The 24,583-nt window shown below is 32.1% G+C and overlaps 1 protein-coding gene across 4 annotated transcripts in view; it reads right to left on the bottom strand.

The window, feature by feature from the left end:
- The window catches only part of LOC127946400 (solute carrier family 12 member 7), a 48,005-nt gene extending 23,648 nt beyond the window's left edge, over nt 1–24,357 (bottom strand). The window contains exons 1-8 of one of the 4 annotated variants that reach the window (XM_052542949.1): nt 23,920–24,357; nt 9,540–9,634; nt 8,270–8,401; nt 5,102–5,248; nt 2,987–3,041; nt 2,652–2,782; nt 1,666–1,907; nt 266–477 (exon numbers count right to left, since the gene is read on the bottom strand). In XM_052542949.1, coding sequence (XP_052398909.1) covers nt 266–477; nt 1,666–1,907; nt 2,652–2,782; nt 2,987–3,041; nt 5,102–5,248; nt 8,270–8,401; nt 9,540–9,634; nt 23,920–24,025 — 1,120 coding nt within the window. In that variant the 5' untranslated portion in view covers nt 24,026–24,357. The remainder of the gene's footprint in view (nt 1–265; nt 478–1,665; nt 1,908–2,651; nt 2,783–2,986; nt 3,042–5,101; nt 5,249–8,269; nt 8,402–9,539; nt 9,635–23,919) is intronic. The other 3 variants (XM_052542950.1, XM_052542951.1, XM_052542952.1) reach the window with 3 other exon arrangements.
- Between the last annotated feature and the right edge of the window lie 226 nt (nt 24,358–24,583).

Genomic DNA, 24,583 nt, shown 5'->3' with positions numbered 1-24,583 from the left:
TAATGATAATCTAAAAAAAAGTGAAAATATAACAACAAAAACATAGTAATATGAAATGTGTGATAATAATAATAATAATAATAATAGTAATAATAATAATAATAATAATAATAATAATAATAATAATAATAATAATAATAATATGAAATAATAATAATAACACAAAACAGCTTGTGCAACCGAATCCTCTTCCATACGTGACTTATGTCAAAGGTTATTGAAGATCATGTTCATGTATTAAAGTATAGAGGGTAATGTTGTTCACCTGCTATGACTCCGCTGGTGAGGCCGGGGATGCCCTGGATCTCCGTGACGTTATTGAGGATGAAGTATTCATTGCAGCTGGCGTTGAGCTCTGGACCTTCACAGAACAGAGACCAGAGCTGCGTGGTCACGGTCACGTTGTCTATTATTTCTGTCTTCATGCACTTGTCGAAGCCGTGGTTCTGCAGCGTGCGGCTGCCCAACAAACAGACCCTGGAGAGGACAAACCAGTCTTTACAATGAATCAAACTGAATCAGAGTTTACTGTCAGGAGACTGAGGGTCATGAGTGACGGAGGGCAATATTTGGCTTAAGAAATATAAAAATGATCTCAATAGAGACTTTTTTATTTGAATCAAAGTGCAATAAATAAATAAACAAATAAAAATTATCGAAATAAAATAAAATAAAGTAAATATTGCTTTTTTTAGGCAAGTGAAAAAAAGTGTTATAATAAAATAAAATATTACTTATTTTTAGGTAAATGAAATAAAAGTGTAAAACAAAAGAACATTTAAATTGCATGAAATTGAATATTACTTATTTTTAGGTAAATGAAACAAAAGTGTAAAAATAACATGAAATAAAAATATTACTTATTTTTAGGTAAATTAAATAAAATGTAAAAAAAATATATATATATATATATATATATATATATATATATATATATATATATATATATATATATATATATATTACTTATTTTTAGGTAAACAAAATCGAATTTTTAAAATAAATAAATTAAAATATTACTTATTTTTAGGTTAATTAAAAGTGTTCAAATAAATTTAAATATAACTTATTTTTAATGATGTTTTGTTTTTAATTTTAAACTAAATAAAAGCTATAAAATAAAATAAATTTAAATATTACTTATTTTTAGGTAAGTGAAATAAAAGTGTTAAACAAATACAATTAAATAAAAGTGTACACAAATAAAAATAAAATATTACTTATTTTTAGGTAAATGAAATAAAATGTTAAAATAAAATAAAATAAATAAAAATATTACTTATTTTTAGGTAAACAAAATATATTTTTTAATAATGTAAATTAAAATATTACTTATTTTTAGGTTAATGAAATAAAAGTGTTCAAATAAATTTAAATATAACTTATTTTTAATGATGTTTTGTTTTTAATTTCAAACAAAATAAAAGCTATAAAATAAAATACATTTAAATATTACTTATTTTTAGGTAAGTGAAATAAAAGTGCTAAACACATCCAATAAAATAAAAATGTACACAAATAAAAAAATATAATAAATAAAAATATTACTTATTTTTAGGTTAAAAAATATTTTTTAAATAAAATAAATTTAAATATTACTTATTTTTAGGGCAATTAAATAAAAATAAAATAAAATAAAATAAAATAAAATAATGTGTTACTTACGGAAAAACCGGAGGTTCGAAGATGGTTTTGATGACCCCGGCATAGATGGCCAGGATGGACAGCACCACACAGGCCAGGAAGACCAGCGCGAGCTTATTGACGTACTTCACACCGACGAACACCACAAGAGCCATGAGCGTCAGACAACACGTCCCGTACACACGCATGTTATTCAGCAGAGCGTCCGCCTCCTGCTCCTTCTCCTCCGCCTTAAAGATGGCAGCACTGGGCACGATGTACGTCTGTCACACAACACGGACAGAAGAAATTCTTTTATTAAACAGAAGAGAGAGGAAATCATGGAGATATAAAGGAAATATAATATCTGACAGAATGCATCTCGGAGAAATAAGAGCAATAGCAGGAGCTTTCAATCTTTTAGATCCCTTGGACCCCCCAAATATGACCATCCTTGTGTGAGAGACCCCCACCCGAAAATTTGAAAGGCAGCTATATATTGTCAAAACTTATTATAATAAATGTGGAAATTATTTAAAAATGTATTTAGTTTCTATTGTTATATCACTAAATTTTTGTACTGTACTTTAAATGTATTAAAGACCATATTTTATTATTTATTTTTAAAAAAAATTAATTAAACCTGTTGATTAATTTTAATCAATTGTTTTATTAATTTAATTAATTTAATTTAAACATTTTAATTTGTTTAATTTTTTATTAATTAATTAATTGCAGTCTTATTTTTTATTGTAAATTTATTTTTTTATTTTTTTACGTTTTTTTCTTAACTTTTCCACGTATCCCGTACTTATTTTTTCATGCAAGTGAAATAGAAGTTCTTATAAAATAAAATTCACAAAATCGCTTGATTATATATCGGCAGTAAGAGTAAAAATCTGATAAAAAAAAAAAAAAAAAAAATTAATGAAACACTAGTAGCAAATTAACAGTTTGTAAAATCTGTGCTCTTTGGATCTTCTGGTCCTAGTCTGACTGTAATCTTCAGCTGCACACACATCACTCACCAAGAAGATCTCGATTGTCCCGAGGATGTACATGGCGCCGGCGAATGTGGTGCCCAGATAGAAACACAGACCCACAGCGCCTCCGAACTCAGGGCCCAGAGAGCGAGAGATCATGTAGTACGAGCCTCCAGCTGCAGACAAACATCACAAGAGTGTGAATGAGACACAGAGCAACAGGAACAGAGAACATGATGACCGCATGCAATGACCGCAGTGCATTTACAATAACCATCATAATCACTCATTCTTGCTGGGTGCTTGAGATTTAACTTGGTTTTATGCAGATCATGATGTAATTTCCTGTTAATGCAAAATGATAGCAGCAAATGTCTTACCTGGAACAACACCGTTCGTAGCAATGGCACTCATCGATATGGCTGTCAGCATTGTCTGAAAAAAAATCCAGAGTGTTAAATTCAGAAATAAAAGACTAGACATAAAAATATCTACATTTTTAATAAATTACTATTAATTCAGATAAAAAAAAAAAAGATTAATCTTATTTGAAAAAAAAAAAAACTCAAGAAAATCAATATGATATCAATTCTAATGTGTAATGTGATATAAAAGAATGTTAAATAATGTAATAAAAATGTTGATAGAAATGTTTACATATTTTTCTTATTTAGTAAAATTTATATATATATATATATATATAATTTAATATTTACATAAATGTAAATTTTTTGAGTATAGTACTTTTTTGTATATTTTTTCTTATCATTTAATGAAAAGCAAAAAAAAAATATAATAAAAATGGGCTGATCATATCAATTCTAAGGTGTAACATTATGTAATGTAATATTTAGCATAATGTCGATGTAATCATTTTTAAGATATGATTTAATGAAAAACGATATATTAAGTATAATGCTGATTTAATTAAAAATTATGTAATATTTAGTACAATGTTATATTTAATTTAGTAGTAATATGCTGTATTTCATAAAAAATTGCTGTATGTTTTTCTTGTTATTTAATAAAAAATAAGCAAAATCATTTAAAAGATATTTACTATTATAACACTAAATTTTTTTATAATATAATTTTATATAGGATTACACATTGGAATCGACATTGGGAGTTATTTTGATATTACAAAGACTATTTTTAGAATAAGACACAATGATGAATATTTCACATTGAGACCGGAAACATGTAATAAAAAAGTAAACAGGTCAATTAAACTCAACATCATATAAAGCTAATAATCTGCAGCAGAGTAATAAGGCTGTCCTTTTCTTTCTCCAGGAAGCTGTATTCTATTAAAGATGATCTGTATCTGGGTGTTATGCAATCTGACCGCTGTGTCCGAGCGTCCTTGAGCTGAACGTCCACCCTAAATCCCTGCGTCTCTGAAAAGCTACTGGACTAAAGCCAATTAAGCACCAGGAATCTCCAACAGGCTTACAGAGAGAAATAAAGCTCTCCGAATGACGGAGATTGAGTGATCTTTACTGCCAAATACAGACGCAAAGAACTTTCACTGTGCCTGCTATTTTTATCATTTTATCAATTTATATTCTGATTGTGCATGACAGCTGTAGTGGTTTAAAGTGGGAATGTATTTTAATCAACTTTACATTTTATATTCACTAATCATATATAATTTATAACAAGCAAAAAGAAAGGCTAAAAAGTATAACTATCAAAAAATGTATAAAAATACATATTTTGTAATAACTTGCTCAACTTATACTCAACTCATACAGAAAAAAAACTTTTTTATCTTCCAAACAATTTCTGATGGATACAATTTAGTCCAAACTTGCATTTTAATTTATGTTAAAATAAAATCTGCATATATATTGTATATATCTGTATATATCAAACTATTGTATATATTGTTTTTTGAAATGTGTGAACCAAAAATTGGCATGAAAAATCTGCCTTTAAATTCAAGTTAATTTATCGGTGCACATTTTAATCTTTCACCAAAATGTAATACTTTTTTCAAGATAAAACAAAATTAAGCCTAGCAGTCTTTTTTCATTCTTATTGAACTTAATGCTAATAATGTGTCTCATAAAGGAAGAAAAACATGCTGTCGACACTGTCTTGATATAGATTTACCTTCCTAAAAGAGGAAGTAAACATCTCTCAAATGTGAGGTTCAGCCAGATTTAGAAACATCTGTCTATCTGTCATTTATTTCTGATAGATGTTACATAAACTGGCTGCACTGAGATCGTGATGTTTCTTGTTAGAGCAACTCAATCTTGACTGTGACACAATCGCAGGAAACGTATAATGACACTAGTAAGTGAAGGTTGAGATGAATTAAAGGCTTGATCCCATTGTCTGATGTGGTTTATAAATAAGCAGTGGTGTTAAAGACCTCTGAGCACAGGAGATTACACACGTGCCAGTTCAGACGAAGCCTAAACTTAACCTGCAGGATCAGCCACCTGAACTGATAAACTCGTCAGACTCGTGCGGTTTGGACTTACACACGAGCAGCACATGGACACGATGATAAAGGACTCCAGGATTCCCGCCGTTCCCACGATCCACGTCATTCGCAGGAAGAGAATCACTCCCAGGATGTTCTGCAGGCAGGGCAGGTAGACCCCGATAAACGTCCCCATCTGTGGACTCTGCACACAAACACATTGCCAAAGATACGGCGTGAGAAATGCATGCTCGAAATGATCACACATGCATGCAATAATGAGGCAGATGTAATGATGCACCATGATTCGGTTTAAAATCGATACAAATATGTGACGGTTCAAATCAGTTGAGATGTTAAACAAATCGTGATAAAGCAGACATGATGACTCGGTATAATGCATATTAAAGCACCGTTCATAAGCATAGCTCTGCTTGTTTACAGCTGTAACCAAGGAAATGCTGCATTATTACTGCTGTTCCAAAAGCGCCATCTGCTGTCAGAAAGTGAATCTGCGTCTCATGCAGGCTGTCTGCTGTTTATGTTTTATGTAGCATAATTTCACAAAGTTAGTTAAAGTCATTCAATACTGTTTTTGCTGCAGATTTTGAAATTATACAATCTAACTTAAATTAACCTGTTAACCAGACCTCCCATCATGGGACTCTGCTGATCTTTAGTTAAAAACATGTACATGTAGTGAAAGTCTTATTTAGGTATCATTTATATACTATTACTATTAAAGTTTAGTAACGTGAATGTTTATTTTTATTTTTATTTTAAATGTTCTATTTTCATTTAAATTTTGGACTTTTTTAATTTTTTAATTTTTAAGTTTTTAGTTTTCATTCATTTTTATTTCAGTTCTAGTTTTAGTTAATTTAATACTTCAAGTTAAACTGACGGAAAATGAGAAATACATTTTACAAGAAAATACACTTTCAGTTTGAAATTTAACGATTAATTCAATATGTTACGTACAATAAATAATAACGAAACTGCAAATAACATTTAATTAAATATGAAATTTGAAAAACTGAAATAGTCTCGTCTTGTTAAACATACCTCAATAACCTCTAAAACATAAACATAATATTTGAATTTTAATTCTCTGAGAAACTAAAATGAGGGAAACATCAACCACAACATATGAAATGCAAACCAGATTTAGATCTTGTGCTTTTAGTATTACAAGAGACAAAATCCAAGTCATCCATCCGAATCATTAATGATCTAACACTTCTGATGCTCAGATTCTTGATTGATTGATTGCGTCAGTCTTCATTAACAAGTCATATCACAGCTACAATAAAACATAACTAACCTTTGTGCCACAATAAACTGTAAATGCATATACTTATAAAAGCATACCGCGGTGAGGTGAGCAACTCTCAATTTTCCTGCTGGACTCAGCGTCGTTAAATACACTATACAGTTGAACTTCAGTAATTAACACTTCAATATAATAAAACCCCAAGAGCTTCTCAGATCTTTCCTGATGCAAAGGTTTGATGCAGTCGGAGCATCTGAAGCCCGTCGTCTCAGGACTAATGAGAGCGTGTTTGTCTGATCACATATAGATGTTCAGTGACAGGAGACTGGCTGGGGACTGTGGTTTGTGGCTATCGCCTGGCCATTGCTTAAACATTTCTACTGACTTTCAGCATAAAAACTAATGGCTGCTGGGCTCGAAATGGAAAACAAAGAAAAATCGCTGCATTTGTTAATACGTCTTTGAATAAGCGTCTGCAATAGCCTGACCGTAGATGTTATATTTAATTTAATTTGAATGAAATGAGGCTGAGAAAGAAATACGGTTTTGGTGTCATGGAGTTTTTGGATATACATAAGCTATTTTAGCTTCACTGAGATACAAAAGTTTTTAAAAATATTTAGAATGTGTTTTTGTCTTTATATTTTCAGCTTTCATTTAGATTTTAGTTCAAATTTATTTTTTAGCTTTAATTAACAATATTAACTCAGAAATCAAAACACTGGTCTGAAAAACTGGAATGAAACATCAAAAATTGTATTTTTAATCACCAAAAAACATATAATTTTTTAATCCCGGACGAGCCCCCAATTACATGTTACATCCCTCATTTATCAGACCCACCAGGCTAGAGCGAGAGGTGCTTATTTTGTATTTTTTTGTTTGATTAGTCAGAGTAAGCTTAGCCATAGTGACTTGTACACTGAAGATGTTTGTTTCTAAATTTTCTGTTTATAGATAGTTTAGTTTGGTTCACTCACTCTCAAATACTTTAAAAGAAAATCAAACATTGTGACAATTATTTTTCTTAGTTTACCACACACTTAAAACATTCTATGTTATGTCTAACAATATTCCTAAACGAACCATAACTGATTAATGAGGGACGTAACATATAATTGGGGGCTCGTCCGGGATAAAAAAAAAAAAAAAAACAGCTTTTGATGTTTCATTGCAGAACCATATAAAATGTACAGTAGTGTTGTTTTGTGTTTCAAAAAATGTCTATAAACCTTTTCTTTTATTTATAGTTATTTTATTACTAAATAAAATAACAAAAAATAGAAATGTCACCTTGTAAACCAGCTGAAATAAAATAATTTGAAGTTAAATATTTTATTTCCGTTTTAAAGTTAAGAATATGAACTCTGTGAACTATAGAGATCAAATCACTGATATGAAAAACCTGTAATGAAATATCAAAAACTATATATATATATAAACTATATAAATCTTTATCACCAAACATCTACCATATAACCAAATTAGGTAATATATAATAAAAATATAACCCTAAGCATCTCAAATGTTCTTTTTTATATTTTATTTTATGTTTTAGTTGACTTAATAACCCTGCTTCAGACTAAGGTTTATTGCATTTCCTGAATGGTGTGATGGAACAATGGAACTATGAGAAGTTCAGCTAATTTCCGACATGTTTCCATAATCAGACATTCCAAACGATCTGAACCTGAATTAATTTCCTGTCGTATTTTGAACAAAGGCTGAAAGAATGAAGAGAATGTGTGTCTGATGTGTTTTAGATTAGAGCACATAGACACAAAGCTCAAACATCTGAAAGCTTGGCTTCATGTGTCTCTCATTCAGGTAACTTCATGTCTACAGATAAAATGAGTCTGTCCTGTAATGCCAAATTTAAAGGAAATGGTCTGCAAACTTGAGCTAAAGTCATGTAAATGTTTTGATGATGTGCAATGGTTCTCAGTCTGTTACCTTGACTGTTTTCTTCTTGGCACCTTCGTCCTCGTCGGCCTCCTCGTGTTCCCGGACGCCCTGCGTGAGGTTCGTGTAGTTGGCCAGTTTGTTGAGCAGCGAAGACACCATGGGATTGCTGTCCATCTCCTCCTGAAAGGGTAAACGTCATGTATTTGATGAAAAACTGCAAACCAACTAACACAAACGACTAATTTCAAACCTCAACAATGTCTTGAAGACTTAAAATAAACATAGGCACCAAAATCAAAGGATGAAATAACAGCTCTGTCTGTCTAAAATCATAAAATTATACAAAAATAAACTTCATGGCCCATGAATTACTTTATTTGTGGCCATAAACTTGAAAGGGAATGTGGAAAACAGAGCAGAGAAAACCCATGATGTCAAACCTAGGCTTGAAAACAAAGACAATTTGTTCAGACTTGAATGCAATAATAATCCCACACAACTTATAAAAAATGTTTCGGTCATATTTCATCCTAAAATCAAAAGAATTTAAAAAAGGGAATGTATTTTGCAAAAAGAAAAGTATGCCTTTTTTGACTATTACTATTTATGTATTTATGTTTTTTACATTTTGACATTATTTTAGATGTTATTTTACCAAAATCATGGTTATTGTAATGAAAAAAAAAAAAAAAAAAAAAAAAAAAAAAAAAAAAATAATATATATATATATATATATATATATATATATATATATATATATATAATGCTTATATTTTGCTTAATAAATCAAATAAAATCAAATATAATATTATAATAGAATCTAATATATATTAAATATAATATTATAAATTATGACAATCTCTTTTTTTATTAATATTTTTGCATTCAGTAAATTTTCCACCAAAATGAGCATTACTCTAATGTAAAAATATGTTTTAGTTCTATTATTATTATTATTATTATTATTATTATTATTATAATATTTAAATTGCAACATATACATCAAAGTGGTATTTATTTTACTATAAAAAAATATTACTGAATCAGTAATTATTATTTTATTTTGTAAACACTAACTAGTATTTTAACTAGTATGAAAAAGACTAAACCATCAGTTGTATTACTAAAATGACAATTTGTGAATAAATGTGCAAAAATGTGATGAAAAAAAAGCCAAATGCAAGGAAAATCATTAGTAAAAATCCTGAAATAAACTTAAAAAATTATTAATTCATCTAAATATTTTTTCATGTTAGTGAAAAATATGCATATTGATAGTAAAAATCTGTGATATTGAAATGAAGTTTAAAGACAATACCTCAAAAAGTGCCATGTTTTTCCTATCATATAGAGTTCCCTTATCATCATCGGTGTTATTGATGAAGGGTCGGCTATCCCTTGGGTTTCCATCACCTGTATCAGACAGACAGACAGACGGAGAGAGCAACAGAACATGAGAGCGAGAGAAAAAAGACATGATTACAGCTGACTGCAGGAGATGTGCCACTGAAATGCTGTTTGCTTGTGAAGAGAGAGGTGTTTGTGGTCTGTTATGTGTGCTCTCTGGGGTAAATTAGGAAAGAGCAGACTTCCTATCATCGCCGCCGGTCAGACGTAATGATTTTCCTATAATTAGAGCATGATGGTGATCAATGTCCTCCGGTTCACTGGTCAAACGCTCAGAGATCTGATGGCATATGGCGTCCTGTCACTAAAGCACTTATGAAATCTCAACGTATAGCTGAAAACATGCACTTACTCGTGCATCCACTGATCTGCTTGGGTTTGTGCTTATATATAGATGCTAAATCGGAGTGATTTAAATCAACATCTGGACTGGGCTGCATCACTTTAGGATTTATTTCCAGATTACATTGCTTTAATTGTTTCATCAAACCTATCATTTCAACGCAGCATTTAGAATGATGCGCTGTTCCAAGAATTTCTTAGATTAAACTCTTAAAACGCCACAGTTGCTGAATGAAATATGTCTGAACTGTTTAACTTTTAACTGTTAACAGCAAAGAGTAAGTTAAATGGTATACTAAAAAATACAAATGTGATCATTCAACAGCTTGAAGATGCATTAAAATCTGTGCATGTTGTTTAATAATCCTGGCATTGAATATTATGATTATAGTTGGCTAGTTTCTCAGTTTTTTGTCGGAATAAAAGCATTTGCAAAATGCATGAATGTAAATGTATATTTATGCAATAATACGACAAGATGCTCTCATGTGCATGCTAGTCATTTTTCACATCGCCTGAAACAATAGTTTATTAGCAAACTGGTTTGAAACCAGGTCAAACTGTTTGGTGCACACACACATTTATAATTTCCAGGAAAAATAGTAATCAAAATGATGCTGAAGTCGCAGCACTATGAATGCATGACATTTACATGAATGCATTCGACAGACACTTTTATTTAAAGCACCTTTACATGCATTTAATATTAATATTTAATCAGCAAGTGTGATTCATTGGAATTGAAACTCTGGTGTTTTAGCATCATGTTTCTACCGGTTGAGCCCCATCCTCCAGTTCTACATCTCCACCAGAACTACACACACTGGCTAACATCCAACTAAACTGTTACTACTACTGTAACTAGTTTCAGACGATTTAGAAAACATTTAAAAGTATCATTCCCATAATGTTTGCAGAATTCTAAAATAGAACATTGCCTTAATGTTGTTTCTAACATTCACATCAAATAACATTTAAAAAAATGGAACGTTTTGAACTTCAGAGAACATTCGGAAATAAGATTTTCATAACATAATGGAAATCTCATATGTTTGTGAAATACTGTATATTGATTTGCAATTGTTCAGCTCATGCATTTAAGTAAAAGGTAACAAGTAAATTCCGATTTCATTCACATAAAATAAAAATAAAAATAAATAATTGATCAGTTCTTGTAGTTGTACAGAAACCTTAATTTTGCACCTTTATGACAACATAAACCAGACATGAACTTTTTATTTGAAACTTTGAAGTGTTTATCCATTTACAACATGAAAGGTTTGGCTTTGGACCATCAGTATTGTATTCTGTTCACATCCACATGTGCATCTATGACTACACACTTGATACAGTAACGCCGAATCTCATGAGACGTGATCTACTTTCATCAAAATGACCTAGATTACAGACATGCTTATATGACTGCAGACGTCACCGTCCTTCATTCAGCTGTTCAACTGCTCCACAACACACACCCTTCATCCGGAGAAACACACACCGAGAATAAATGAGTGAGCAAAACAGAAAGCAGAACTGAAATTATCAATAAATGAATGGACATTTGGCTCCTGGTGCTCAAAAATTGCATGTTTCCTTCTTTCGATGGGGGATTTTCAACTGTAAGTTCTTAATCATTTTTTTTTTCTGGTTTTCCATGAAAAAAAAAATATATATATAATATAATAATAAAATAAAATAAAAATAAAAAACATTAAAAAAACATTTACATCCTTAAAGCATGATGAAGTTTCAAAATAACACAGATATAAAATGAATTGATCCCCCCCCCCCCTTTTTAAACCTTAAAAATGTAAGTAAAAAAATAAAAATAAAATAAATAATAAAGTAAACTACCAAAACCAAAATGTATTAATTAATTTAATTAAATAAATAATAAAACTTTTTCAAAATAAATTAAAAATACATTTAAAACACGACTTAAAATTTTATGCATTTTTGCTTCTCCTCTAAAGGATGTGTTGTTGTCTTTTTACTTTGAAAACAAGACAAAAATTATAATATGTTTTAAAATATGTTTTCCCATATCTGCCGAGGACATGCTGATGAAGATTTGTACGATCAGAGAAGGAAAGAAAACACTTACTTAGAATTGCACATCTAAATAACCTTTTATTTAATATTACATAAGCTGACAAAACATGCAACACCAAGCTGCCATAAACTCTACAACCACTTACAATCAGTCTCAGTTTATACCCATGGCAGAACCTGACGGCTATGAAGGTACCAGCCAAAATTACCCCCAACGTCACCGAGTTCATCCGATCAGCAGCGTCACACTGCTGTTCTCGGCTTAAGACCATTTCTTTTCCAGACATGACCGAGGCAGCGCTTCAGTCCTGTGTTTACAAACACTTTAATTGTGGACATCATCAAAGTAAAGAGCAAATAAAGCCTCCTTAACTTCTGAGACTAAACCTGGTGATCACAACAATGATGCATTATCAACTGATCCTAATAAAAGTGACCCTTCCTTTGCAAATGATAACATCATCGACAGGCAAAGTAGTTCAGTACCACACAAATATTTATTTACTGCTGATTACTGATTTAATTGATCTACATCAGATGCACCAATTTCACCTGCGGGATGATAAAACAGGTGATAAAAAATCCTGAGGAGATCTGAAACATGCTCTTTACATAAATAAATAAATAAATAAAAAAATAAAATAGAGTACAAAACAAAAAGTAAAATATTTAATTAAATAAAAAATAAATTAAGTTAAATAAAATAAAAAAGAATAAAATAGGACATTAAACAATTAAAAAATAAAATAAAATATCACAAAAAAAAAAAATACAAATAAAATAAATAACAAAATGAGAAATGAAACGGAAATGAAAATGTCAAGATAAAACAAAATCAAAACCTGCACTAACAGCTCATAATAACCCACCAATGCAAATCAACACAGCTCACAGTCAGTCTTCTCAGGACAGTGCTGAAGTGCATCCCTCGAGTTCACCAAACCCTGGATACACACTCAGTGAGACGACAGAAGAGGATTTCAGATCAGACCAGAGCTCCAGCTGAAAATCTTTCTGGACCAGTGGACCTGACATTCACTGATGCAATGAGAAACGCTGATGCACAGGAGCTGGATTCACAAACACACACAGTTACTCTTCACACATTAAGGATGCATGTTAATTCTTCCTTTTCCAGGAACATAACATAGTTTGAGTTTGCAATTAAACTAAAAACTTCTTCTCGACGCGCTTTGTCAACACAAGCACAAAGCAATTGTCACAAGAAAGGTTCAAATGAGTGCAGGCATGTCAGGTACAGCAGCCGTGAAGCTCTATGGTAATATAAATGACCACATACTCTATTTATATCAGCTAAGCTCTCTGTCGTTCTCCTCTGTAAGCGGTCTACAGGAGCCTGTTTTACACCGGCTGACTGTGCAAGTGACGCTGACAGAAAGAGTCACTCCAATCCCGTTATCCAACACGGATGTCCAGCAATTACAAGGCCCAAAGACTAACAAACTAAATAAGTTCATGTTTAAACCTCTACAACTGATAATATCAATGCAACGTCTATCTGTGGTCACAGTCTTCAAAGTGCTACTCAATGCCAAGAAAATATCTCATTTTAAACAATCCTGAATTTCCAGAACAGTTTTTTTATGTCTACTGAAGTAAAACCAAAGACTCGCTCAACACAACGAGTGACATCCGTCAAAACGTCACTTAAAGTCAGTTTAGAAAAGGTTATTCTGGTTGCAAACATTGAAACACCAATAAATCTTCACCCTGAGATGATCCCAACTGGCAGTTCAAAAAACAAGATCGAGCTCAAAGAAAAAAATCTTCTGTTTACATCCTATATATAAGCCATCACAAACTCCGGGACGCCCCGCTCCACGCCGGACACTTACCCCGCGGGCAGGAGCTCGACCCCGGCTCCATGCTGATGGAGAGAGAGGGTGAGGAGGGTCCCTGGAGAGACACGCTCTACTGTCTGTGCTCTGATGATAAAACGCCAGAGACATCAGTCCCTGAGCACTTGATCCCTGATCTAGAGCACTCACCCAGACACGGGGAGGAGCGAGAGAGAGAGAGAGAGAGAGAGAGAGAGAGAGAGAGAGAGAGGGAGAGAGAGAGAGAGAGAGAGAGAGAGAGAGAGAGAGAGAGAGAGAGGGAGAGAGAGGAGAGGAGAGAGAGAGAGAGAGAGAGAGAGAGAGGAGAGAGAGGGAGAGAGAGAGAGGGAGAGAGAGAGAGGGAGAGAGAGAGAGAGAGAGAGAGAGAGAGAGAGAGAGAGAGAGAGAGAGAGACAGAGAGGAAAGTGACTGATGGAAGCGGAGAGAGAGATGGTATGTCATCACACTAAAGCTCCGGTCAGTGTGATTGGACAGGTGTAACTGATACAATAGAGCAAGAAATACAAAATACACTGGGACTGTATCGGTTTGCCAATTGAATTCTACTACTGATTATCATCAAAAAATATAAAAGTGCAATTATATTATCACTTTGCATGAAATAAGACTCAAAGGTGGTTTAAAAAAAATTGTGTTTGCATTTAGCCTCTGATAACATCAGATTCAGAAACTGAGAAAATACAAGTGTGGACTAACGTTAACGTTAGTTGTGCTTTGATTCATTTTGTCACTTTGCAAACTCCCTACAAAAAAGAACAATATAAATAAATAAAAAAATACATAATAATCTCAAATTGAGCCGGAGGTGGTAAATTCCTAATAATGCACGTATTTTTTTAGGTATTTTAATAAGCTAGATACCTAAAATACGTTGTGCATACAGCTAACTCAACTAACGCGACCTTTATAAAGGTGTTTGAAGAGCAAAACACATCCACTTGCACATATTTGACAATCGGAATATCAGATTTATCCTGCTACAGCTAACACACTTTTGTGAAATTTTGAATAAAAAAGGAAATACAAGCAGATCATCAGTCATTCAGCGATATTGTGACTGCGGTGTGACAAGCAATGAATGACGTGTCTCCATCGGAACCATAAAGCGATATCACGATCAATAACGGTCGCCTTGAAATACTTTTAAACTTACGTGTGAAAAGGTTAAGTAAGGCTTACATTTAAACGTGTCTGTGGCGAATGGGGCGGGGCCGAGAGCCGTGGGTCGCATCCCACGGAGGAGATGGAAGGATATAAAACAGGAGTGACAACATTGAAGGACAAGAGAGGACCAGGCCTTGATTTATTTTTTATGTTTTGAGTTTGTTTGTGCGCTGCAGTCGTCTGTGAGGGGCTGTCGCGATATTTTGTCTTTATTTTATTATTAAAGTCATTTTGATTCTCTGCCGGTTCCCGCCTCCTTCTTCCCACGAAAGAACATTGTTACAGATACTATCTTTCTTGCTGGCAAATTAAATTAATGAAGAAAATGAACAAAAGTATTCATTCGGAATATTTCATATATATTTTAATCTGAATGATGTAATGATATTCGGGAGGTTATATTAGCTGGATCCTAGATTTTTGAGGGAGTTATGACCCCCAGAACCCCCGTGCAAATTACACGTATATATATATAATATTAACAGTAAATAAATGATTAAATAAATGATCATTTATTAATAAAACATTTATTTATTTAGCAATGAAATTCGTTTCAAGACATGTCCATTCTGTCTTTTTTTAAATCAACATTTTTAGTTTTTAAGATTTTCATTATGTCAAATCACATTCTATGTCTTATAAAGTTTATTATTGAATGTTTATAATATTTATAATATATATATATATATACACACACACATACACACACAAAGTAATAAACATTTAAAAAAAATATTAAATTAATATATAAACAAAATTCACAAAATAAAATACCTGGAAATTTCTGTATGTTATATATTAATATTAGCATTATTATTATTATTATAAAAAAATTTTTTTAAGCATTAAGGCACCTGAGATGTTATGGTGTGAATACAGTTGTGTGTGTTATTAATATACTGCAGCACAGCTTCTTCTTCTTATGGATCTCACTTCACATCTCCTTCATTAATCACTGCTCGTCGAGAGGCTCTTCGTCAGCATGTGAACTGGGTAATAATCACTTAACCAGATTAAACAAATCCTGTCCTTTTTAGAAAGTATAGCAGGACCCGAGGAAGGGAGGCCCACGCATGACAAAAAAACTCTTCATTTACAAAAACACAGACCTAAAAACAGATCTGAACCCAAGGGAGGAGGTTGCAAGCAGATTAAAAGGACACTAAACCCCTGTTCAAGTCCAAACAATGGCAGAAAAAAAATCAGACACTCACTTAACACACAAACCCCAGTGTGACTCATGACTTACACACACACAAACAATCACATCAGGATTTAAACCAGCTGATATTAGAATATAGATCATCTGCTGTATATGATCACCAGAAGAATTCAGTCTGTTTGTGTAGAAATCAAATCTGAACTGAATCTGCTGAATCAGTTCTATTTTACATAGTAAGATTGAGAATACTAGTATTATAAATTATATTTTTTTATACATTTACAAATATACTATTACCATTATTATGACAACAGCAATTACAATTGCACATATAATTAATAACAAATAATAATAATAATTTTATTTACAAACATTAATATTTTGTCATTAGCATTGGGTATGAATATATTATTATTATTATTATTATTATTATTATTATTATTATTATTATTATTACTAATTAATTATAAAACAAACAATTTATATTTTACAAATTTTATTGTTATTATACAAAATTATAATATCAATTGAAATGACAAATAATAATAATAACAAATTAACAAATACTTCGGTAATGATTAATATATTTTAATTACTTTTAATATTTAATATTATGACTTTTGTAATAATCAAGATTCTACACACACACACACACACACACACACACACACACACACACACAAACATATAATCTTATATTAATGTTATTATTCTTCAGAATATGAGCCCTTCAGGAGGATCAAGATAGATGTGTGTTTGTGATTCTTTGAAAACTTTAACAAAAGACCAAAAGAAAATACAGAGGATGTGATTTCTGTCTAGCAGTCGTTCTGTCACAAACTCTCCAGATCACACGCTCACTTCCTCAGAGCCTCGGAAACAAAGAGCAGGACACGAGGATGATATTTCATACCGTCAAAACAGAATTCAACCACATACAGTATATGAAACCACACAGATCATACAGCATCCATCTAAGCAAACTACAATCAGCTAAATAAAGACAAGGCCCAAAGTCAAAACCAGTTTATCTGCAAAAACACATAAAATAAGATTATAAGATTATCTTATCTCCATACAGCATGTATTAACAGGAGCGAGGTTTCTCCAGCAGAGGGAGACAGTGAGTTACTGATAATGATGGATGAGCTTTAATTCTCCTACAGTCACCTGAACACTCACACTATTCCTCGCTATATATTTACAGCATATATACACTGTGCACACAGCATGCAGATGTTGTGTATGGATGGAACATTTCAATCCCACATTTAATATAAAACATGTCTGAGTTATGCATAAGTCAATTTTGTCTAAACTTTTTATGCAACAACGTAAAGATTGACTAAAGTGATTAATTGAGCTGATAACTGCACCACTGAGTGTGTAAGATCAGATCACACACACCACAGAACAGGACTGTGTTCATGAACAAACCTTAGACCAGTTTTGACTTTTGATTTTTATTTCATTTCTTAAGCATCATTAGTTGTGATGATTTGTAAATCCTCTCCATGTAAAGCACTTTCAGTTACCATTGTATATGACATGTGCTACATAAATAAACCAGCCTTGCCAAGATATTTAATAATGACACACCTAGAACAAGAATGAATCTGTGAAGCAAGATTATTATTATAGTCAAGTTAAAAATAAACCTTAAAAAAAAAAATCCTTCAAATGAAATAAATGTTTTGTGTTTTATATATATATATATATATATATATATATATATATATATATATATATATATATATATATATATATATATATATATATATATACACAGTATATATTATTAAAAGTTTATTTCATTTAGTTGCCAAAGTTTAAAATTGTATATTTTTATTTCTAGTTATTAATTTTATATTTTCTGTTTTAATTTAAAATTTAGTTAAAATGTTTTTTTTTTTTTTTTTTTTTTTTTTTTTTACTTTCAGATTACATTTTTAGGTTATATTTACTTTTAGATTAGATTTGACTTGTATATTTTTACAATCATTTTTATTTCTGTTTTAGTTTTATTTATTTTAGTACTATATATCATGATAAACTAAACGAAAATAAGAAATGTTGCCTCAGCAAACAGCTGAATGAAAATAAGTATGATTATATATATATAGGTTTGTTTCAGTTCAAATTTAGTTCATCAGTAACTTTCTTTTTGTAGTTTTATGTGGTTTTAGTTAATATATATAATAATATAATAATATAATAATATAATATAATACTATAATAACCCTGATTAAAATAACTAGTAAAACTGAGATTTTTTTCTTTTTTATTAAAACTATACATACAAAATAATAATAAATATGACAAAACACAATTTAATAACTACAACCTTAACTAAAATGGAAAATGGAAAAATAAAAACTACAATAAAAATATTAATAAAAACGGTTCACACACACAAAGACCAGTAAGGAACGAATGCCACAGTTTTAAAGTACCTGAATTATTAAACTACATTAAATTATTTGTTTTGATAAAGTGGTTTGCCACACGATAAGAGAAAATGTGAATGTTTGTCTAAACATGAAGCATGTTGCATGCATGGCTAACACTGACGTACGTCATGTGACCAAAATATGAAGAATGATCCTTGAGCAGAACCGAACCTGATAAACACTCAAACCCTTACAGTGCAGCGAGACGTTCAGTGTCTTATTATTAGCTCCGGCGCTACATTTATAAAGCTGCTCTCTGGTTTAAATGCTCATAAACACTACATGTTTAAACCAATGCGTTCCCAGATTCTGGATTGAGCTGAAGCTGAGAGAGTGAGCGAGTGAAAGTGTGTGTCGGAGGATGTGTGTGTCTCAGCGGCAGGGAAACACACACACACTCTTATCAGACGCAGCACATGGAGAACAGATTCAGCCTGACAGGAAACAGGAAGCACAAGGTTCTGAACGACCGGTGAGAAACGTGCTCAACAACCCTGGAACAAACTCTCATCTACTGACGATTTCATTTAAAAACCCATGTTTTCACTTTTTGATTGCCAGCACTGAAGAATCAGCTCATCCAGAAATACAAAACTCACATTATTTACCCTCATTCATGCAGGGTTATTAAACAAAATAATGCTGAAATAGAATAAATATACAAAAATATTAGATGAAAAACTTAAACATGTTTCAGTTAGATGCCAAAGTAACATTTTTGTTCAGTTTATGTTGAAGCACTAAAATTACGAACTGGGAAAAATAAATCAATAGATTAACCTAAATAGAAGTAAAACAACAAGTGTGTTTGCTTAACAAACTGAAAAAAAAAAACTGAATTAACTTTGATAGTTTTTAACTTAATATCTTCATAAAATTTTCATCAAATAAAAATAAATAAATAAATCTAAAACTCGAATAAAAATAAATGTACCTAAATAGAAGAGTTATTTTCAGGAAAAAAATATATTAAAATGTGAATGTTTGCTTAAATACCAGAAAAAAAAATCTGCACTTACTCACATAATTTTTATATATTTTTTCACTTAATATCTTCATTAACTTTGCATCTGAAGTAAACACAAATAAATAAATAAAAAATTATGTGAAATATGGCTGAATGCATTCAAGTCAATATGATTTTTTTTTCCACAGGTGTTTTGCCGGTATTTTGTTTTATGAGTTGCATTTTGCTGAAGGAAATGTCTGTAAACTTAACAGGCAATGTCCCGGCAAAAAAATGCCTGGTACCTTTCCTGTTTTTCTGCTGGTTATTATTCTGACAGCGTTTGTTTATGAACTTATGTGCCAGAAAACAGGATAGTAAGTCATTATTTGCAAAAAAATAAAAATACCAAAAGCATTAAAGTATCATAACGATCCATAAGACTCATATTCCCATTCATGATAAAATATCAATTATGTTTTAAATAGTTTGAAAATGCAAATGCAGTTATTCCACAATTTTTTTTTTTTTTTTTTACATCCCCTTTTGTGGTCTACGTGACTATGTGAGTGAATAAATAAAGAGATTCTGGGTGAACTACTGCTTCAAGTGATGTGTGAGGAACAATGTCTGATAATGTCCTATCACAGATGATGAGATGGTTTATCTGATGATAATGAAGCGCAGTGAAGTGGATTGTGTGGCGTCTGGGTTTGTTCTCACGTCACAGATGCTGATGTTGTGTGAAGATTAATACACAACAGCACATTTCTCACATCTGGATGGAGTTACAGAGACAGAGGAGAGATCTGTGGATCATGACGTCATGAGAAGCCCTGCTTCCAAAAGACATCCTGGATAGATACGTCTATGTGATCTTGGTAATATAAAGAGAGAAATGAACAGCTGTGAACAAACTTAAGCGTAAAACCAGGACTTCATCTGATGAACAACACTGTCTTTGTCAAATATACTGTATGTCTGATATTCTGTAACTTTTTCACAGTTTGCATAGATGTCTGTGATAAGGACTGCTTTGCATTATTCACATGCATGGGAAAAGGACGGATGAATTATGAAATCATATGAAGGCCAATACAAGTCAAGATGAGGAAAAACATACATTTCTATGTGCCATATGTGGAAATTAATTGTTTGTAATGAACATGTGACACAGCTCGTCCAATCAGAATTAAAAGCCGGAAAAGCACATCTTTCTATTTTGAGTGTTTTTGTTCTCAAAGGGTTCGTAATGTGAAGCTGATTTTGCACTGATGATAGATTGTTATAAATAATAAACGTTCCAAATTAAAGAGAATATAAAATCAAGTTTTGTTAAGAATATAACAGATCTTTTACATTAATTATTGCGGAAGTTATATTTGCATGGATATTAGTCGTGAGGGCTTCTTTACATTACTTACACATGTAAAAAAATATTTTTTTACAGTTTCCGAACAACCAGAACAAACAGAATTAAGAGTCTGAATAATATTCATTTTACTGTTTTTAAGTCTTTTATTTTGAACTTAGCCTTTTATAAACATGGAGTGGTTTTGGCGCAGACAAACAAGAAAAACCTTAATTTTCAATCAATTTATTATGACTTTTTAAAACATTTTCTGCAAAAATAACTATATTATTAACTACACAGTGTACAAACAGTGTAAAAATGGCATAATCTAATAATTAATTACTTCACCAAATATTTACACTGGGATATTGCGATTATTTAGCCATTGTGAAGCGAGATGACAAACAGTTACACTTCCATATTTAATATAATTCTGTCTGACACAGACGATCTCTCCAGAGAGCACACTCAGTTCGACCGGTCTTTGTCACGGTTTCGTAACCCACCGGTGACACACACATCTGAAGCCTCATCACACACACTTTGCATGAGAACTAACCTTTAAAAATGAGTTCATCTGACCATCAACCACTTCACATGCATGCTGAAATTCATTCGTTTCCATGCACATGTTAAAAATCCTGCGTGTGCATTAAACAACCAATGTCTTCACTCACTTACAGACAAAACCGCATTATAATAATGTGTGCTGTTAAAAATCAATGCTGCTGACTGTAATGAATAAAGAGGTTTTGCAGGGTGGAATCATGATTCACCGCTCTGAAATCATCAGAAATTATATTTTAGAGACACTAACGATGGTTATCATAGCTGTTTATGACGAGGACGTTTTTAATAATCATCTTGCTTTGCATTGTCGAATCAGCAGAAAACTGAAGACAAGAGTGAACCAACCTGTTAATATCAGTTTAATAAACATCTCCCTGTGTATTCTGCAGTATAAACCCAAACTATGATGTTTAATAAAGCTTTACAGGGTTTACAGTTACTCTGTTATTGAGTCTCAGGTTGGCTTTGTCAAGGGTGGAGAGCTGGAATAATTGGATGCAGATGTTGTATGTAATCAGGCAGAAAGACAGGTTTCTTATCTCTAAGACGCCTCTTGTGGTTACGGTCTGAAACCAGCTCCGTGTGGACACCGTGGACACCGTGACCTTCATCTGTAACATCCCAGAAGATACACAGACAGAGAGCAGCTCCAGAGATCACGGCGAATGTGAAGGGTGGGGTCTTAAACTCCCACCGGCGGGAACCAACAGGAAGCAAGCAACAGGACAAATCAATAGCATTGACTGGAATCTGAGTCAAGAAAAACAGCTGTTGCACAACTCTGAAAACTGCACGCTTACATAACCCTTAATGTGCATTCAGTGTCTCTACTGAGGCTGTCAGATCTGAGACGTAATTGTTAGCCAGGGCTGCAATTAACAGGAGAAAAGATTCGTGTAATGAGGGACAGTTTCTGAAGATGAACTCTGTGACCTGTGGCCAGTACAAACTGGAAAGAAATCAATGACTTAAAAGGACATGTTTTTCTCAAACAGAGGAACCATAATCTCATCCTACATGAAGGGAAATATATATATAAAAAAACCTGTAAAATACTGTAAATAACAAGTTTAACATAATCCATGCCTGTTTTCAACAGTTTTTCACTAAATGAACATAAGATAAACAATACAAGGATAAATAATATAAATTATATAATGTATTATTTTATTAAACTTTTTAAGTATGTTTAACTGCACATATGTGTCTTTTGTCGAAACATTTAAAAGAATAAGTAAATTGTCACAGCAAACACTTTTACTGACTAAAACACAAGCTACTTTAGCTGCTTTAAAAACATAACATTATTATAAACATATCTATCCTTATGCCCTCAAGAATCAAAAAATAGCCCAATGATAAAGCCTTCCAGAAAGATTAATGGCAAAATACAAAAGTGCATTTAAAGATTGCAATTAAGGGTGGACGATATGACCAAAAAAATCTGATTTCACGATACCAATATATATGAAAATATAGCTATTTTATAATTATTTTATTTTATTTTTGTTATTAAAAATGGGAACAAAGCAGCAAATTACAAACAAAAATTACAACAGAACAAATGTATAAATTAATTTAGTATTTCACCTGCAGTATGCTTTTAAAAACTATTACAGAAAATGAATTGAAATAACCACTGCATAGTCTTCAGTATATGAATCAAATATGAATCAATTCTTATTAAAGACGCAAAACTGACTTTGCACAATTGCTGTAGTATAATGAAAGTCTTTAAAGGGCATTAAAATATATCATCTTTTTTACTTGCTTAAATCCCAGTGAATTCATCATGAAAATGCAATATGAAACAACACTAATTAACATTTCTACCCTACTGCCCTCAAAAGACAAAGATTTGTCTGATTATAAAATATTTTAGAATACGTATTAAAATATTGCAGCATTCATTTATTTTGCCAGGAAAACAAGTGAATTGTTCATGCATATTCAATATATCAACCTGCTTTAGTCAGCACAAGAACTATGAAACTATATGTTTAACTGTGCCAACGAGTGTAGAAATAAGAGCTACTGTGTTTACTGCCATCATTTATACAACAAATGCATAAATACTGACTCCATTCAGCACTTTCTAGTGAAGGTGTGCACTAATAGAAGCATTACATTACCAACATAAGGCTAATGAAACAACAAAAGATGTAAGAAATGTTCTCGAACATCACATGAGTTTGTCTTCAGGACATGCTTCTCTCACTCATGTGAAAAGAGGAAAAGAGAGGCGTGTTCTCTTAGCACAGAGAGAGAGAGAGAGAGAGAGAGAGAGAAAGACAAACACACTCTGGACAGTGAACCTGAAGCTGCACGTTACTCCAGATCCAGCCGAGCTGTTTGGATTCAGTCTGGAAAGTTCCCTGAGGGAACATCTCACCTAATGTTTCTTCATCCTCCTCCTGCAGGGCGTTGTTGTCATCCGAATCTTCCTGAGAGGACTTTCTGCCATCATCCACAGGGACCACGGTGAAGTTGATGGGCATTTTCTCACCATGCGAGATGTCTGTCTGTCTCTTTATCTGCCTCTCCTCCTCTTCTGCGCTGGCTTGTTTGAGCTGTGGTTCAGAGTTCTCAGTTGTGTTCCTATCTCTTTGACACCGGCCCGACCATGTGACCTGCCTTCCTCCATATAAGGAAGCGGGGAAGCTCCGCCCAGTGGGCCGTCCTTAACACACACAGAAGCTGCTGTCTGCTTTCTCCCCTGTGGCAGAGTGATCCTCCAGACACAACAACACCAGATAAAGGAAGCTATTGATTACCAACCTCTTCAATAATCTTCTGCCCGGTCAACAAGGTCATTATAGAGAAAAAAAAAAAATTTAAAAACAAAGATTTTATTTTAATTTTTTTCTCGAAGTAAAATAAGTTCTAAATAAACATTAACTATATATATGTATCTTAAAGTTATTTTATTTCAGGTGAAAAAAAAAAGTAAGTAAAAAATTATATAGACACACTTTAAAACTAACAAAAATGACAAAACCTTAAAATAAAAAAAAATATTTAAAAAAATTTAAATGTAATCTATAAGCTGAAAATGT

This window comes from Carassius gibelio, chromosome A24, assembly GCF_023724105.1.
Source record: "Carassius gibelio isolate Cgi1373 ecotype wild population from Czech Republic chromosome A24, carGib1.2-hapl.c, whole genome shotgun sequence".
Lineage (NCBI taxonomy): Eukaryota > Metazoa > Chordata > Actinopteri > Cypriniformes > Cyprinidae > Carassius > Carassius gibelio.
This window is presented reverse-complemented; position numbering and strand designations above follow the sequence as displayed.